The sequence below is a fragment of the Tauraco erythrolophus genome, chromosome 2 (genome assembly GCF_009769465.1).
Source record: "Tauraco erythrolophus isolate bTauEry1 chromosome 2, bTauEry1.pri, whole genome shotgun sequence".
Lineage (NCBI taxonomy): Eukaryota > Metazoa > Chordata > Aves > Musophagiformes > Musophagidae > Tauraco > Tauraco erythrolophus.
In genome coordinates, this window is record NC_141466.1 from 107,767,954 (window position 1) to 107,785,788 (window position 17,835).

General features: G+C 46.6%; 1 protein-coding gene across 2 annotated transcripts in view; it reads left to right on the forward strand.

Moving 5' to 3' along the window:
- VASH2 (vasohibin 2) overlaps nucleotides 1–13,948 on the forward strand; it is a 34,250-nt gene extending 20,302 nt beyond the window's left edge. For both annotated transcript variants that reach the window (XM_086629352.1, XM_086629359.1), the window contains 3 exons: nucleotides 5,203–5,584; nucleotides 7,460–7,575; nucleotides 13,879–13,948. In XM_086629352.1, coding sequence (XP_086485478.1) covers nucleotides 5,203–5,584; nucleotides 7,460–7,575; nucleotides 13,879–13,948 — 568 coding nt within the window. The remainder of the gene's footprint in view (nucleotides 1–5,202; nucleotides 5,585–7,459; nucleotides 7,576–13,878) is intronic.
- Nucleotides 13,949–17,835: the final 3,887 nt, after the last annotated feature.

Here is a 17,835-nt window from a genome sequence, read left to right on the forward strand (position 1 = left end):
GCAGGAGAGGAGTGGACAAGACACCCTGTGGCTTTCTGTGATCCTCTTGACCAGACTTCAGCTAAAAACACCTTTGTTGGGCTCTTAAGACATGAAGCACTGCGATGTCATCTTGTCTGAGTTAAACAAGGGAGAATTTCAAACTAATAAATAACAAACTGATTAGCACATTTGCTCAATATCAGGTTCATCTGGCTTTCCCTTTTTTGTCTTTGGTTTGCAAGGCAGAGTGGGACTTGTAGTGGAGACACCAGAAGGTGTCAGGCATGGTGCTGGGTCTTCCTGCAGCTGGAGGAGACGCACTTGTGAGTCTGGGCACTGGGACAGCTGGGTGCTTAGACCTCCTTGGGCATCAGCACTGTCAGGCTGGTGTGGTCAAATGATGCCAGCATTTACATCCGAAACCTGTGCGTGTCTTGGTTTGTTTCAAGCTGCTGTGGGCCCTGCAGGGCCTCGCTGCACTGACTTACGTTTGGGCTGTTTTCCTTCAGGGCTGTGAGGAGGAGGGTCTCCCCATGTCCCCTGCCCCTGGGTGTGTATCTGCAGGTCTGGGTCCCTGTCGGTGCTGCAGGGAGAGGGCATGGTGCAGGGGTGGCACTCATCTCCTCACCTGCTGTTAGTACACCCTTTGCACAGTTGCTGCCTGTCAGCTTGGCAAAGGCATCAGGTTTTTTTCCCCCAGCTAAACTCCCACTGAAGCTGGTTGAGAAGCAGGTGGGCTGAGGTCCTTGCAGTGTGTCCCCTTGCCTCCTATTCAACTGGCTGTGTTTCCTAGCAGTGGTGGGAAAACTGCTGGTGGCAAGTAGCCTGAGCTCACCTAGCCAGCGGAGCCAGCTGCTATCTGGCAGGTGCTATCAGCTGCTAAGACCCATTTCCAGAAATATGCGAAGACTGAAGCCATAGTGCTGGCACAGGGAAAGATCCTGCTTCCATTATTTATTAATGATAAAATAAAAAATGCAAGAGAACGTTTTTTCTAAAAGTTGCTGCTGACAAATAAAACAACGTGAAGGGCTTCAAGTCTTTCTTCTAGCTGGGAACTGCTCTGTGCCTCCGCAGTGGGACATCTATGTGGGGAAGGGACTTTACTTGGGAGGAAGATGCTGGGACTTCTTTGTGAGACTTTTTTGATGTTAGAGTTCACCAAGAGGTGGGAAAAAAAAAAAAACGAACCCAAACAAACCACAGAAGGGCATTGGTTGAGTCATTGTGTGAGCAGATTTAAAGAAAACCCATCCAGATGCTTTCTGCTCCAGAGTTTTAAAGCTAAGGGGTTGACTCAGCCAACACCTTGACTAATTCTCCCCTTGTCTTTTGAACTGACTAAGGATGCTACTCCTTGTTTGCCCTGCTGCCCAAGGAGGGCATGGTGGTGGCCAAAGTGTAGTTTTTGTGTCCCAAGCCTTGCTTGGATTTGTGTCTGGGATCTGAAAGTCTCTGCAATACCCAAGCTAGGATGTGTGTGAGACTGGGTGGTGGAAGTGCTGGGACTATGGGAAGCACAACTTGTGGCTCAGAAGATGGTGTGCTTGTGTCGACTTGCAGATCTGTAGGAGCTGTGTGCTGGCATGGGAAATCTGGCCCTTTCTACAGGCTGCTCACAGTATTGGTGTGCTCAAGAAAGCCTACTTGTTAATAGAGCCATACTGATTTACGCCAGTGGCCTGTCACCCCCAAATCATGTTGTATGCTTCAGACCCAATTCTTCTCACACTCTTTTGACCCGAACCTGTTTCTTCCAAAATCAGCCCCTGGGGTACGAGAGCAGAATTCATCAGTTGCCTAATACACGCAGCCCTGGCTGGCAGGCATTAGTGTCTCTGTGGAGTGGAAGAAATTGAGACTGAAGGACTAGCATGAGGCTGCAGAAGAGCTGAGAGGCAGCGTGGGCAGGGTTTGGGAGTCTCTCAGGGATGGGGACTTGCCATACCAACCCATTCCTGTGAGACCCTGGTGGAGCTCCAGGTATTGTCCTTGTGCATTTCCTGGGAGGGGGGGAAAGAGCAGGGACACTGGGGCAAGAGGTGGCCAGCTAGATGATTAGTGTCCCTCTTGTGTGATCTCCAAGGAGATCAGCATCCCTCAGTGCTGTTTTTTTTTGCTGCTTTGCTTTACATGAAGAGCTGGGATCGGGAGGCCACCGAGCTTTCGTTACAGCTGCTTTTGCCCTCTCCTGCTCTGCGCTGCTTGTGCTTTGTGGCATGTAATTTACTCCCTGACTCTCCATCCTGCAGTTACAGTCCCAGCTCAAAAGTGTGATTACAACTGCGGCATTGCTGTGTCGTTGCCTTTTGTTTGCCACAATACAGCTCTCCTTGGGCAGAGCCGAAAGGAAAAGAAATAATAGTGTTGCATGGATGGAGAGGAAGATCTGACGTGCCTTTCCAGCCCATTTGCTGCATGTTTCATCTCGGGTGGGGACTCTCATTAACTAGTCACTTAGCAGAAGCAACCTGTACCTAAAGGTTAATTTCCACAGCGGTTGTTGCTGCGTTATTTGATGGTGGGTAATTTCCATCCTCAAAAGATTCTTTTACTCCTACCTAGTGTTTAATGAGATTAAATTGCAACTTCTCAGACCTCATGGCAGAAGTGTGTATGTGTGGCAGGTGGCCACCAAAGCTTTGTGTGGACTTAATAGAAAGGCACTCGGGGAGCAGAGAGAAAACCCTTTCATAATGAGGGGGAAAAATAGTGGTGATGTTTGAAAGCTTCATAGGTGTTAATAAAAGATACTGCTTTTTCAGTTACACAGAATGATAAATACAATGGGCTTCTGCAAGAATCTGTCTGTAGGACACAAATTATTGTAACGTGACTTTGATGTATGCAGGATACTCCTTTTAAGACCTGGAGCAAGGTGACCTTTTAAACGTGGTGACTGTGGGCTGAGTTTTCCAGTTGATAAAATGTCACTGGGCCCCATTCTGACCTTGCAGTGTATTTATAATCTTATTCTACCAACGGTGTGGGGTTTTTCTTGGAGAAGCTAGTCCTAATGCAACAGCGATCCAGCGAGACCACTGAAGGCAGTAGAGCTATTTCTGTTTCGTGCCGGTGTAGTTGATGCCGGGGTGAGCTTTGACAATTGCTGCAGGGTGTTTGTGTTTGATGTAGGTGGGGCAGCAGACGGGCAGAGGTGGGTGCACGCAGCCTTGGCTGGACGAGGGGTTGTGTGCACGGTGGCGAGGTCTGTGCGCTGCTTCGCACGCTCATCCAGACTTACTGTCCTGCAGATACTGAAGTGCACCAGGAGCAGGGCCCATAGCGTTGTCCATTCCTATACCCTCTAATACGTTTTCTCCAGACTGCTAAAGCTGATGACATCTAGTGCTGAATGCAGTTAAATATGTTTGACGTTGAACCGAAAAGCTTCCCTGTGGCTGTTCTGAAAGATTTTTGCCAATGTGTTTTCCCTGCATTTTTTTTTGTGCAGAGGCTTAACTCCTTGCTCTCAACCTCATTCTGCGCATTCTGGGCAGTTCATTAATCTCTTACTGGTGGGTTCCTGCATTCACCTAAAGGGGAAAAGTTTGAATATGTGAAATTCAACAAGCATCAGGTGGGTGAAATATTCCCTTGAGAAAATGCTTTAGAGACAGATAAAGCTGCTGGATGCTTTTCCTGCAAGTCTGTAAAGAGAAGTGAAATATGGGATGCGGGTGGAGGGTCAGCATCCCAGGGAGTTGCACTGGTGGTGAAGTTGAGTGTCAGGCTGGGCAGAACCAGAACCGAGCCTGAATTGTGTGTTTTGGTATTGGTACAAAGGCTTTTTGTGTTCTCACTTTCCCAGCAGCTGTCAGGCAGCCATGCTATGCAGACAGGGGAGGAAGGCTGGCTGCAGTAACATCCCAGGGCATCTCAGCTGTGCAGTGGCTCTTTTGCTGCTGTTAAAGACCTCCTTTTTAGGCACGGGGTAGAGGGAGAAGGGGATGCTGGTGATCCCCAGAGCAGGACTCTGGTTTGAGCCAGTTCCTGCAGCTCCAGCAGGAACCAACTTCACTCTTCCGTTCTTCATACTGCCCTGATGCTATCCTAGCAGTGCTGCCCTTTGGGCAGTTTATTTTGTAGTGGCACCACCCTGACCAACTGCCTTGATGGCATCTGCCTTCGGGTTTGGCTCTGGGATTACAGCAGGTGCCTCTGGCTGGAGAAACCCCAGGCTGGAGTGTCTTGCTGCAGCCTTTTCTGGTCATCCCTCCTTCATTCCCCGGGCGTGGGTGGGAGCCTCAGCTGCAGAGGGGAAGGGCACCTGCTGTCCCGGGGGCCGGGTGTCAGCATGTGGAGCCAGGGTAGGTTTCAGCTGTCCAGGGATTAGCAGCAGGGAGCCACGTGCGACGTAGGTGCTGACGCAGACCTGCTTTCGTGAGGGAATCTCAGTCTCTCCTCCCACTGGCAACTGGCACAGGCCAGCAGCCTCCCGAGGAGACGACCCGGACCTGCATGTAGTTGCCCTCTGAGATCACCTACTACGCTGTTATGGAGCTTGGCCCTGGCCTCTGCACGTGCGCGTTTGAAATGGCCAGCCAGTGATTCAGGGGACACATTTTGCTCTTTAAAAGCGTTTGTTCCTGCCCGTGTCTCTGGGCTTATCTAATTAATTATCCACCTGGGAGCTTTACTTGGTTTGTTTCAGCAACATGTTACAAGGCTAACATGCAAAAACACTCTTGTATGAGGAGTGGCCACGCCGAGGGCCAGTTCACAGATGGAAAGGCAGACTGTCACCCTGGAGAGAAATAAATTCAGATTTTTTTGTACTGTTGGAAGATGTGGGAAAACGAGGATCAGCCACCTAAGTTGTGCCAAGCTCCAGCATGAAATGGAGGGAAACACTGTTGCCTTTTGGGAACATGGGAGTTTGATGTTGGTGTCAAATGGGAGAGTTCTTACAGGTCTGGGAAGAGCGGGGTCTCTTCTGATGTGCTGACCTAAACACTGCTGTGTTTTTTTCCTTCCCCACAAGCCTGGATAAGACTCAGGCCCTTCCCTGCTTGAACCATTGCATCTTATTCTCCAAGCAGTGAAATGGGCTTTGGCAGCATTGACTGTTTTTGGGGCACAGCGAGAATAAATTGGTGCTTGCAAGAAAGCGCTTGCTCTGGCAGTTAAAAACACCCGCTAAAGATGTCTTTCAGGTGTGATTGTGTGGGCTCCCTTCCCATCCCAGCACTGTTGTTGCCTTGATGCAGTGCACACCAGATACTTAACGAACGGGCAGCCCTCCGTGGAACGATTCCCCATCAGCTTTAAAACCCACTTCTCAGGGAACTATTTTCATCATGTGGTGCTTGGGATTTACTGCAACGGCCGATACGGCTCGCTGGGCATGAGCAGACGATCAGATCTGATGGACAAACCTCTAACTTACCGAACTCTGAGCGACCTCATCTTTGAATTTGAAGACTCCTATAAAAAGTACTTGCATTCAGTCAAAAAAGTAAAAATCGGATTATACGTCCCACATGAGCCGCACAGCTTTCAGCCCATCGAGTGGAAACAGCTGGTCCTCAATGTATCCAAAATGATGCGCACAGAAGTCAGGAAGGAGCTGGAGAAGTTTGCCAGGGATATGAGGATGAAGGTAGGTCCGTGCGCCTGAGTGGTGCACTTGGAGGTGTGTGTGCCTTGTCCCATGCTGCAGAGGTTGGTCTTGCTTCATGTCAGAAGACTGACTCTGGCCTGAGATTAAGGTGGTATCGGGTGGGCTGGGGGTGTGCTTACATCTGTCTCAGTGGTTCTCCCACAGGGCTAGCTGTGTTTTCAAGCCCTTACAGCTATTTTTTAGTTCAAAGATCTCTCCTTCAGCCTGGGAAACTCTTGAACCCATACCCATCCCTGGCCATCAAGGAGCTATTGCGCAGTTTGCTTTTCTCACTGACTCCAGAAGAAGGTGGCTATGAAGAACCAATGTGCATGGGGTGGAGCTGGTGGGGTGGGTGGCCTGGTCGCAGGTAGGGATCTCTGCTCTTTGCACCTGAGCTGTGAGAGGTGCCATGGGACAGCCGTGTCAGTGATTGCTTCTCCTTGGAGGGCATGCTGATGGGCTTGCCCTGCGCCACCTGATGCCCAGCACCCTTGGCTAAATCACAAAGTAGGTTACATGGAAAGGGTGAGGAAAGAAAGTCCCTGACAGGCTGGTTCTTTCCCGCTGGCTGGTTGGACTGAAGAGCCTGGAGGGAAATGAGGAGGAGATAGGGCAGGCTGCCAGGGGGCTGGAGGGTTTGCCTGCCCTTGGGGATGAGGGGTGTCCCTGACCATGCCTCTGGGGCTGGCGTGGGCGAGGAGCTGGTTGTGGTCATGACGGAAGGGAATTTGGTTCCTTTCCAGCCTGCTGCTGGCAGTAGGAGCAGAGCAGGTGTGTTGCTAAGTATGGGGCTGGCTCTTGTGGAGAGGCATGCGGCATCGCGTCCAAGTTATTTTGGGTTCCCGTCTCCTGCCCTGCTGAGGAATGGCTTCTACGTAGCAGCCGCGTGCCTGTTTGGCTGAGGCACCTGTTCTCTCGCCCTGACCTTGAGGTCAGTGTTGCCAGTGGCATCGTAGCCCCTACGTCCCGCTGCCACGTCTCCTGCCCTGCCAAGGAGTTTTGAGGGCCGACTTGTACCGAACTGTCACCTTAAGCATGTGTGCTTGATTACAGATGTAATGAAGCTTTTCTCCCCCACCGTCTTTTCTGTTTATGCACTTTTAATACCATCTAGAGAGGAAACAGCTGAAGCAGGCTCTAGTTGAAGAAGTCCATATGGGTGGGTGACTTACTGAACTTAGTACTTGGTTTTGATAGAGGGACCAGCTCTATGTGTGTGCTGAGCTGTGACATTGGGTCAGGATCCTCTAGGGCAGGATCACAGCCCTGAGCCCTTGAAGGCTGAAGGCCCTGCATCTGATTCTTCCCTTGAGTTAGTTCAGAATTTGAGCCACTTGATTCAGAGGGTTCCCGCTGTGAGGGGGCTGACTTTGGAGGATCAGGTCTTAAAAATAGCCTGGAGTGTGAGTGTCATGCTGATGGACTTCTAAGGTTGGAGGGCCTGGGGAATGCGAGCAAGTTGGAGACCTACTGAAAACTCCCCAGTCACACAGAGTTCAAATGCCAGCCTGGGTGACGACTGCATCTGTGGAGAGGAAAGCCGGAGAGGGCCATTTAGCTGCATGAGTTTCCTTCAGCTGAGGCTCGAAGCTGTTTTTCTTATCCCTTGCTCTTGCCAGTTCTGAAGAAAGCTGTGGATGAGACCTATTTAGCTGGGAACTAATTTTTGCAGGGGACCCCCGAACAGCTATCACATGATAACAGCTTTGGGTTCCTCTTAACCTGGGCAGGGTTTGAATAAGCCCCAAAGGACTAAAGGCTCTTTGTATGCTGTCCCTGCTGCTATATGAGGCCCTTTATTTTTATTTTTCATTTTCAGTGAATCATTGCCTATATTAAACACCTTTTCCTTCCCTCCTCCATCTCTCACAGATTCTGAAACCCTCAAGTGCCCATTCTCCAGTGAAAGAGAGATCACGGGGTAAGTCGTTGTCCCCTCGCCGAAGGCAAGCCAGCCCTCAGAGACGCGCATGCAGAAGAGACAAATCGTGAGTATTCTTGCTGCCATCACTGGTGGGTCAGAAGTTGAGGGTGATGACGTATTATTTTGCTGTACAAAACTTACATGTGTGCACTGGCATATGTAGGAAAACTCCAGAAGCTGCCGGTACCGCTGATGCCTTGGCATTGCTGTGTTCACTGCTGCCCAATGGCCCCTCCGTGTGGTGTCCTCGGAGGCCCCGATGGCCTTTGCTTGGTTAAATTCTACAGGGTGTTGGATGACTGTGAAAGTGGAAATGTGGGTTTCACTTTTTCTTTTTTCAGTCTTTGTACAGTCCACTTTCTGGAGAAATGAACCTAGCTGGTGTGCAGGGGACCTGTGCAGGAAGGAAACTAGTTTGATGAAATTTAAGGGTGTTCAGACATAGATGTTAAAAATAGGAGGATGTATCTGCTTAGGGTGGTGGGGTGCCCTGCTGACACGATCACTGAGACAGAAATTGTATTCTCTGTGACAAGCCTTCATACAGAGCTGTTCTGATGGAGTGGTTTTTGCTGAGGGCTGTCTGACTTACAGGGATGGTGAAAAAGTAAACCTTTTCTCTTCTTGCCAAAGTGGAAACATCACCTGTATTGTATTCTTTGATTTTAATCAGCTTAAAAACACCCAGACGGCTTCCCTTGTCTGTTGTAGCTAATAGTTTTTCTTTAATTGTGAGGGGAGGGATGGGCTAACTCCATGCAGTACCTCTAAATGGAAAAAACTGAGCTTCCAGATCACAGGCCTTTTACAGCCACTGGCAATTCAGACTCCCATACCTTAGATGTGGAAGAGTTGAGTTTTAGCTGTACTGCTTCATGCCAGGAAGCTGACAACTGTGAAAGCCTATACGTAACCCGGATTAGTCACATATTTATGATCGTTGCTTTTTAAATAGGCTCCCAGACTACTGTCTCAGCACTTATTTATTTATTTTAAAGCAGCTAACAAAGACATTAGACTAACCTTCTAAAGATAACTTCAAGATACTGTAGCAGCAGATGATTTCACAGCAGGCTTTTATTTTTACATGTGAATTCACACTCAGTCCTTGATGCCGTACTTTGGACTTCATCACCGAGAGTTCCTTGTTTAGCGCATGGATAATTATAGTTGTAATGGGCCCGGCTACTCCAGGCTTTTTCGCCTCCTAGATTGACTTTGAGAGATGGTTTCATCTTTAGGTTTCTGATAGCGCTTCTGTAGTTGCTGGAGTGGATTACATATGTCTGGAGAGAAGAGTGAGTCTCGCTGGGCTTGGAGACTTGCCAGTTGGGCTGGTTTCCTAAGAGAGCTGCTGGGCATGTGGCTGCTCTGCAGTGGCTGTTTCCTCCTTGGCAGCTTTGCTTTTCCAGAACAGAAAGACAAGCGAAGTACTGGTGGCCTTGCAGTGGCTTCAGCACCTGTCACCTGCTCGGTAGTCCTGCTGTGTTGCTCTGCATCTAGAGAGAATTATACGTTATTCTAAAATAAACACTGGGCCACCATGATAGAAGATCCAAGCCCTAGCTATAGCATGATGTGGGGACCAGGAGACCACTCCACGCACGGGACTTTCATCTCTGCTTTGGTGGAAGGCATTGAAGCATCTCAAAGCAGGTGAGAGCTCTTGCAGCACATGCTTTGTGGCTGCGTGACAGCCCGGTGGGTCCTGCGCATTTCCCCTGTGAGCCTGGCCAGTACACTTGAAAGGAAAAGGGCAGTGAAGGAGCTTTTGGCAGGCCCAGGGCCCTTGAGCGGACCCAAAAGGCTGCTCTCTGTTAGAAAAGCAATGCCAGGGAGAATAACTGGGTTCCTGATGTTAAAATGATGCTTCTGTGCAATGGTGCTGGTGGCTCGAAGGCTGCCTGTGCCTTTTATCATAGAAGGATAGAATAGTTTGGGTTAGAAGGGACCTTCAAGACCATCTAGTTCCAAGGCCCCTCTGCCATGGGCAGGAACACCTTCCACTGGATCAGGTTGCTCAAAGCCTCAGCCACTTGGCCTCGAACACTTCCAGGATGGGGCATCCACAGCTTTTCTGGGCAACCCGTTCCAGTGCTTCACCACCCTCAGAGGGAAGAATTTCTTCCTTAGATCTAATCTCAATCTACCCCATTTCAGTTTAAAGCCATTACCTCTTGTGCTATCACTACATGCCCTTGTAAAAAGTCCCTCTCCAGCTTTCTTATAGGCCCTCTTTAGGCTCTGGAAGGCTACTAGAAGGTCTCCCTGGAGCCTTCTCTTCTCCAGGCTGAACAGCCCCAATTCTTTCAGCCTGTCTTCATAGGAGAGGTGCTCCAGCCCTCCGATCGTCTTCATGGCCCTCCTCTGGACCTGCTCCAACAGCTCCATGTCCTTTTTATGTTGGGGGCCGCAGAGCTGAACACAGTATTTCAGTTGGGGTCTCATGAGAGCACGGGGGAGAATTGCTCTTTTGCCCTGGCAGGAGTGATGCTGCAGAGGAGTGTGCTGCTGTAGGGAGTTCCCTGCTGATGATAAAACCCTTTCATTTCCAAAATTGACATCTGTTGGTTTCTGCAACAGGAGGTGCAGCGAGACCTGAAGGGGGAATGGCATCCCCTCATCAGGGATGAGCTGAATGATGCAACCAGCATGTACAGTGGTTGACGCGGGGCGAGAAATACAAGAGAGGAAATTGAGTATTTTCCTCTGCGTATTGATGGATCTCTGAGAACCTAGTTGCAGTGAGAGGCCTTTGTGTTACACGCAGAAGAGGAAAGACTTTCAGGCTTGCTAGGCTTTAGGCTGAAATCCTAGCTAAAGACTGGCCGTGCTTATCAACACTGTGTTTTGTTTCTTTGTGGATCTCTTAGTCACATGCTGTAATTACAGCTTTTTAGAGCTTTCAGGGGAGGGGGAGAGTAGTGTTTTGCTGTAGCGTGAGCTGGCAGCGGCTGAATAACACATTCATTTGAAAGGCTTCACCTGCTGATGACAAGCTGTTATTACAGCCTGGCTTCTGTCAACAATAAAATTATATGGGCCTGCTGGGAGAAATCCCCCAGTGAAAAATATGTGAACTGGAATGGTGAACCGGAATGTCTTTGCTGGATTGTTTCTGAAGGACAAAGGCTGATGCGGTGCTTAGGGACAGAAGTGGATTTCACAGCCTCAAACCTTTAACTTCTCATCCTGGTTCCGTACTAGTTTTTTGGTTAAATGCCCGTGGTGGCCGCTAGCAAGCCTCTGATAGTGTTTTAGCCTGGAAATACAGCTACAGGGCAGATAGGGTACGTTACAGGACACGGGTGGCAATGCAATAAGCAGTACGTGCCTGTCTAGGAGACCGGCGTGTCGTTAAATTGCAGCTCGTTAACTGAGGTATGGAACAGTCCATGTGCTCTTAGTCCACAGCTGGTGTGATCCCGCTAAGGTTGGCCAGCAGGCAGGAGGAATAAAGAGGATATAGCGTGGTGTGAATCTGTCTGGTAAGTCTGAAGCCTTACTATGCTTGCTTGTCCATCCTCCGAAATCCTAAAGCAGGAGGGTGCAGTAAATTGCAACCCACTGTGCTGGAACAGGCAATGCAGAGCTTTGTCCTCAATAGAAGTGCTTGAAGCTGGAGGGTTTGGGAGTGTTGATATGAGTTTGGGAGGGAGCATCATGTGGCAGCCCGAAGCAATCTCTGCTCCTAAATGTCAGTTCACCAGATCTGTTTCCTTTTAATTTCATACTGAGGCTTAACACATGCATGCTCTGAGTGCCACAGCAACACTGGCCCTGTGTGCTTCTGGCCTAATTTAGCTGTTGAAAGGAAGATTCTGTTAGTCCATTACGTTAGGATGTGCAAAGGTGCAGGGTTATATTAGGATTAGGTTATATTAGGCTGTGCAAAGTGAGGCAGATCCAATGCAGACAACTCATGAATACTGTGTACTCAGCAGCTATGCAAGGGTTAATTCATGTGCTTATCGTCACGGCACTTTGGACAGGAGGTGCGATCTGATGGGCCAGTACAGCAGAGGTCCCTTGCTTCAGAGGAGATGTTTGATGTCAGGTCATTTGCCAGCTAAGGTGAGTAGGAGCTGCGATGCCTCTGCTTCAACAAATCCTTGCCTTTTCCTAAAACCCTGAAGAGAAACCTTATGGAGGACAGTCTGTTTGAAGCTACAAGCTAGAGAATTGGGTGTGCAGTGACTCCCCCTCTCTCTTGGATAATCAGAGAAGGTAGAACCAGCCAGGCGTACTTTAATTAAAACTGTATTCTGGCTTTAATTAAAGGGAGGGAGGAAGAAAAGGGTGGGAAGGAAAGAGGATCCCTAAATTTGATGGAGGGAGGAAAGAAGGACACTCTGGAACATACAGCGCATCTCTTGCTGGTCTCCGGCTCCTACACAAGCTCTGAGGGATGCAGCTTGTAACTTGTTTTCTGGCTCGTCAAATCTCATCTGCTCTGACAGAATAAAGTGGAAAAGTCCAAACTGTCTTACAATGACTTCTTCAGGTGCGATCCCCTCCTGCAAGTGACAGAGACCAGTGAAGACTCCTTCACTTCTCTGAAGTACTTACAAACTGAGACAAACACGAGGCAAGGTGCAGGGCAGTACTGCAGGGAGGATGATGGGGTTGTTATTAATAAATAAAAATAAAAATTCACTTATTGAATCAAAGAACTCAAAAACATTTCTGAGGCTCTGCCGCACATGCGTATGTGTGTATGTATGTAAGCCATACATCCCCACCTCGTCGGGCTGCAGCGGTACAGCTTTTAGGTTGGCGCCTGCACGAAGCAGCGTGCCAGAGGCTGGGCAGGGGTTTCCCTGGCTGACAGCCTGCCTGCTGCACGCTGCCTTGCCCACGGCCGCGCTGGCTGCCCGCAGCAGCTTTGGCAGAAGCAGGCAGGCAGTGTGCAAGGAGGAGGTAAGGGTCAGCCTCGCGTGGGCAAACTCACAGGTCATATCTGCTGCCCAGTGAGCAAAGAGCAAGCGCAAGAGCTGGAAACCAGGTCTGAGGAGCTGTAGGAAAGCACTGGAGCTGTTACCAGCTCCCTGCTGTACTACTTGGGCTTTAGCAGAGTTTTTGCAAGTGAAGCGGACATGCTGTAGAGTGTGCTTGGAGAAATGTGTATTTTAGACAATGTTTTTCTTTAGAAAAGCAAACATAAGGCTTAATGTGAAAACAGCTAAGAGTCTGAATTAAGCTCCCAGATTAGACACTGCCATGGACTATAAATCACCAGGACTTTCAGTTTGCCAACTTTGTTGTAGGGGCTTTTCCATTGTTTGCTCTATACAGAGAGAATGGTTGCTCAATCTCAAGGTTTCATTTGGTTCAGGTTGTTGCTAACTAGAATGGTTTGAGTTGGAAGGGACCTTAAAGATCTAGTTCCAACGCCTCTGCCATGGGTAGGGACACCTTCCGCTAGATCAGGTTGCTAGGTTGCTCAAAGCCTCATCCAGCCTGGCCTTGAACACTTCCAGGGATGGGGCATCCACAACTTCTCTGGGCAACCTGTTCCACTGCCTCACCACCCTCAGAGTGAAGGATTTCTTCTTCAGACCTAATTGAAATCTCCCCTCTTTCAGTTTAAATCCATTGCCCCTTGTCCTGTCACTACATGCCCTTGTAAATAGTCCCTCGCCAGGTTCTTGTAGGCCCTCTTTAGGTACTGGAAGGCTGCTAGAAGGTCTCCCTGGAGCCTTCTCTTCTCCAGGCTGAACAACCCCAACTCTCTTAGCCTGTCTTCATAGGAGAGGTGCTCCTAAGAGCATAATGACCTAACAGCATATGTGTATGTGTCATTACTTAAGTGAATGGCTGGACTGTGTCAGAATATAAGATGCCCGGAGACTGAAGGGAGTTCATCTTGTGGTTTCTATTTGGTGGGCTCTAGCCCTTTGTACAGACCTAGCCAAGAGAAAGGGGCAGGTTCAGAGAGACAACACGCTGTGGCTATGTGATAGGCTGTCTCTCTTGCCTCTTTGCTGTCAGCAGTTTCCACTTTATCCTAAAAGCCAGAGTCCTGCCCTGGGGCAGATCGCAGGTGGGATGTGTCTCATCTCAGCTACTCATTTAGGCCCTCTCTCAGCCAGAGGGAGAGAGGCGCTCCCAGGCTCAGATCACAGAGCCCAGATTGGGATGACTTGTTCTTCGCTGGCACGTGGCTTCCGAGGCGACCCACGGAGTAGCTCGATCGCACTAGTTGATGCGACAAATTCAGCAGGATCGTGTGTGTGATTAGAAAATTACATTTAGTCAGTCCCGTTTTGAAGTAAACCGTTCCCGATTTGAGAACTGCGCTCTCAGCTCCCACGCGGCGGTGCGGGATTGCTGGTGAGCAGCGGCCTCTTCCCTCCTCTGCTCGCAGGCCTGCAGTGGTGGACAAGAAAGGAGACCTGGCTACACTCAACGAGGTGGGCTACCAGCTCCGCATCTAACAAAGCCATACGCCGGACAGAGGGCTTACCAGGTGCTTCCCACTGCACTTTACCCGCACTCCATTGGAAGGAAAAAGGAATGGGACTATTTATTAACTTGTGGACTCTTATAAGAAAACTTTTACCTAGAAAATAGAAGGGGGGATTTTTTTTTTTTTTTTGGTGGCAGTATTTATTTTCTTTAAATTCATAGAAAAGGCAACACTGAAGAGAACCTAAAATAATGTTTATTGTATAAATTTTTTTTTCACTCCATCATGTAGCAGGTGACTCCAGTGGTTTGAGAGTTTCTTCAAATAGAATTTTCCTGTACAAGTATTAATTGAATTTGGGCATTGTGCTGGGTAGTAGCATTGGGATAACTAAGAAATCCTATTCTTAATGTTAAGATGTGCTGGGGTGCAGTGCAGTTTTTTTTAAAAAAAATCATATTCAGTATTAATATTTAATTCAGCAATAAAAACAAGCAGTGCAGAGGTGGTGTGAGTTTTTAAAGTACCAACGTTACCTCACTAAACTTAACAGATATGCAAAACTGTCAGTATTATTGTTTTGTAACTAATTTGTACTGGTTCCCAGCATTTCTGGTAGTATTAAAACAGCACTGGATGTTTTACTGCCACCTGTGTTATAATTTTGTGCATGTTGCTCAAAGATGTTCAGTAATATGCAAGTGTATTCTTAAACACTGACCTCTTATTAGGCAAAATGTGAGGGTTTGGTTTTTTTAAATGATGATAATTGATGAATAATGAATTTTTAAACTTTCAGGATTTTTTTATACTTTGTCACAAGGTTTTAGTCTTTCTGGACTACACTGCTGAAGCACAAAATGTAGAGATTGCTGTTTTGTAGAGACAAGTGTTCACCTGCTCGTCTGTTTGTTTCTTATATATGTTCCTGGAATAATGGAAAAAAATGTCAGAATTACTAACCTGAGTCTATATGCTTTTCTTTGAACGTTTAAGTGTAACTCTGAACCTTGTCTTTGAAAGGCTGAGCAGTCTCAGATGGTGATGCTTTGACATCTTATATTAAGATCAGACATCGCAGGCTGAAGTTAACCTTCTGCCCTGCTGCTGTAGGGAGTTTTTCCTATATGTGTTGTAGTAACAACGGCTTAGTCACACCTGAATAAGGAAGCTTGTATTGGAACATCTTCAGCAATAATTTAAATTGTACGTCTGAAATAGCTGAAAATCAAGCTGGCCTGCTTCCTCCCTACTCAGTCCCTTCGTTCTAAGACTTAGCTAAGGACCTGTGATGGACGGCAGCGTTCTCAAGTGATGTGGTAAGACTTTCATCGGCGTCCACCGTTCACATCAGTGAAGTCCTTCTCTGGAAGCATTTGAGTGCTGCATTCCTGAAAATATTTCATTAGGTGCCTAAATAGAAACTGGATTATCGTACATGTCCAGCCTCTACCCTTTGTGCTGTGCTTTTAGATGATACTGCCATGGGCCTTGTGTACCTCCCCTCCTGGGCACTTACTTTTTTGGGATCTCGATGAAGACAGGACGTTGTAACACAGTGACAATAATGACACATTGAATGATTTAAGCTCCTAGAACACTTATATCAGCCAGCAATTGAATGAATACAGAAGGAGATGATCACTTGCCCGTAGACCTCATTGCTCAAAAAAGTCAATGAATCTCACCTACCAAGGACAGGAAGACAACATGGACACCCAGCAACCTTCTACAAACAATAAAAGGCTTTCTACTAATTAGACTTCAGAAGGTCTAGAAAGAAGACTTTTCAAATGTATTACACTTCTTTATATGAGATTACCATATCAATTACAGGGAGGCCTTTCCCATCCCTCTTTCTGCAAACTTGTCTACTCCTGTGTTCACAATAGGAATTTTTTTTGTTCAGGAGTGAAATCGAAGAGGTAAACACTCTTTTAGTAGAAATTCTTTTGTAATTTGACATCAGATGCAGTTTCAGTTTTAAACTTTGTGCTGCTCAGTCTCTTGTGACCTAAACAATTTTTTTTTCATGTATCCCTTAGATTTCTCATGGGTAAAATGATGTGAAAACTTACTTTGATCAGCTGTATTCTATAGCACAAGGTTACCTGATATGTTGCAAGTGTTCTTCTATGAAACCATGGTTTACTTCAGCTCAAGTAACAGTGGTTGGTGTATAGTTCTTACCATTGTCCAGCACAATTTGAGTTATTTTCTCTTAACCTCTAACTTATACTGAAACTTTAATGCTGTAGAGGTGTGTGAGAAATTGCCTTTGGTTCTTGGAGTTCAGCTGACCTATTCTCTTGAAACTTGCTTATGATGGCATTTGTCTTAAGTGTGATTCTAGTGACTATTCTTCTAACTTACTGTAAAGTAGTCAAATAGTGTAGAAAACATGCATGACTTTTTTAAAAAAAATCACTTGTATGTTTATGCAGAGCATGAAACTTCAATAAAATATCATGGTAGTCTTTTTTAAAATGACTTCAGTTTTTTTTTTTGTCCTGTCCAGGTTTCTATTCCAGAAAAGATCTAAGTTGTTTCTAAAATCAAGACAGGACAAAGGGGAATGAACTAAAGCAGACTTTCTAAAGATTGTTAAATACCTACCTCATTCATTATTCTACAAAGAAATCACTGAACATAGAGCCCTTAAACCTACCCTATAGCTAACCATTAATGGGTTACACAAAGAAAGACTGAAAAAAGTTTCTAAACCCTGAAAATACCTGGTCAGGGAACAATAAAAACCCCTGAACTAGCAGCACTAACTGCATTGTGTCAAGCAGCTTCCGCTTTTTCTTTCAGTAGCACCTTTGCCCATGGTATTGTCATCAAAATGGAAGAAAACACTTGAGGTGACAGTTTCCCCTTTTGTAAAGGGAAGCAAATTATTATAGTCCTTTAATAACAACATACACTAATCAAGTAGAACAAATATATCTTCCTGTCTTAATGGTTTCATGTGGTTACCAGGGAAGTGGGAGATGGTTTTCAGAATACCATCTTTACTGCCTTGAGGAATTTGGCCATTGAAAAAATGTCACAGCAACACACAATATCTGAATACAAGCCAAATATGGAAACCATTGATCAGCAAGTCCAAAACATTTGCTTTTAAATGAGCATTAAAAACTCCAGATTCAAGCCAGCACTGTAAATAATGAGGTGTTTGGCCTGGCCTAAATAAGTGCCAGAAATTTGTTGCAGCTTGGTAAGTATGCTTGCATCTATTGGCTGCAGCTTTGAGAATATCTGATTTTAAATATCTGAATAGAGTCCAGTATTGAATAGGTAGTCATCTACAGCATTAACTTGACTGTTCACCACAAGTAGAGGACAGCTCCTCAGTCACAATTGCTTACAAGAAAAATAGGCCCCTTCCAAATTCCAAGCAATTTAAGCTGAATGGTTTGGTAGGTACTTTGGTATTTTTTTTTCAATGTAAGATCAAAGTACTTTTGCAATTCAACTGTTTTTGTGATTACTACTACTGTACTTCCTGGATTACTCTCAAAGCACGAAGTAATCACAATTGTAACTCTGCATTCAGGAAAAGGAAACCCAGATGAAAATTCCAAAAGTTATGTTGGAGAAAAACAAAGAGGTGTGTCTGGGAGACAAATGCATTTGAATGTGACTTCAGGAACATGGGAGCAGGTTTTCCAGCACTACACTGAAAGACAATTCTCTAAGCATTACTTTTAAGTCAGTTTTACATACATATCCATATGTAGTTTGACCAAGATACAAGACTTGTTTCCAGCCTCCCTGGAAGTTTCTTATTCAGGCAGTCTTTTTTTATTTTGCAAATTATATTTTGCACAGAATGTTTATCAGTGCATTGTGAGTCTAAATATAAAATCTTGGTCATTTAATACCTCAGGATCTGTCATTTCAATATACAAC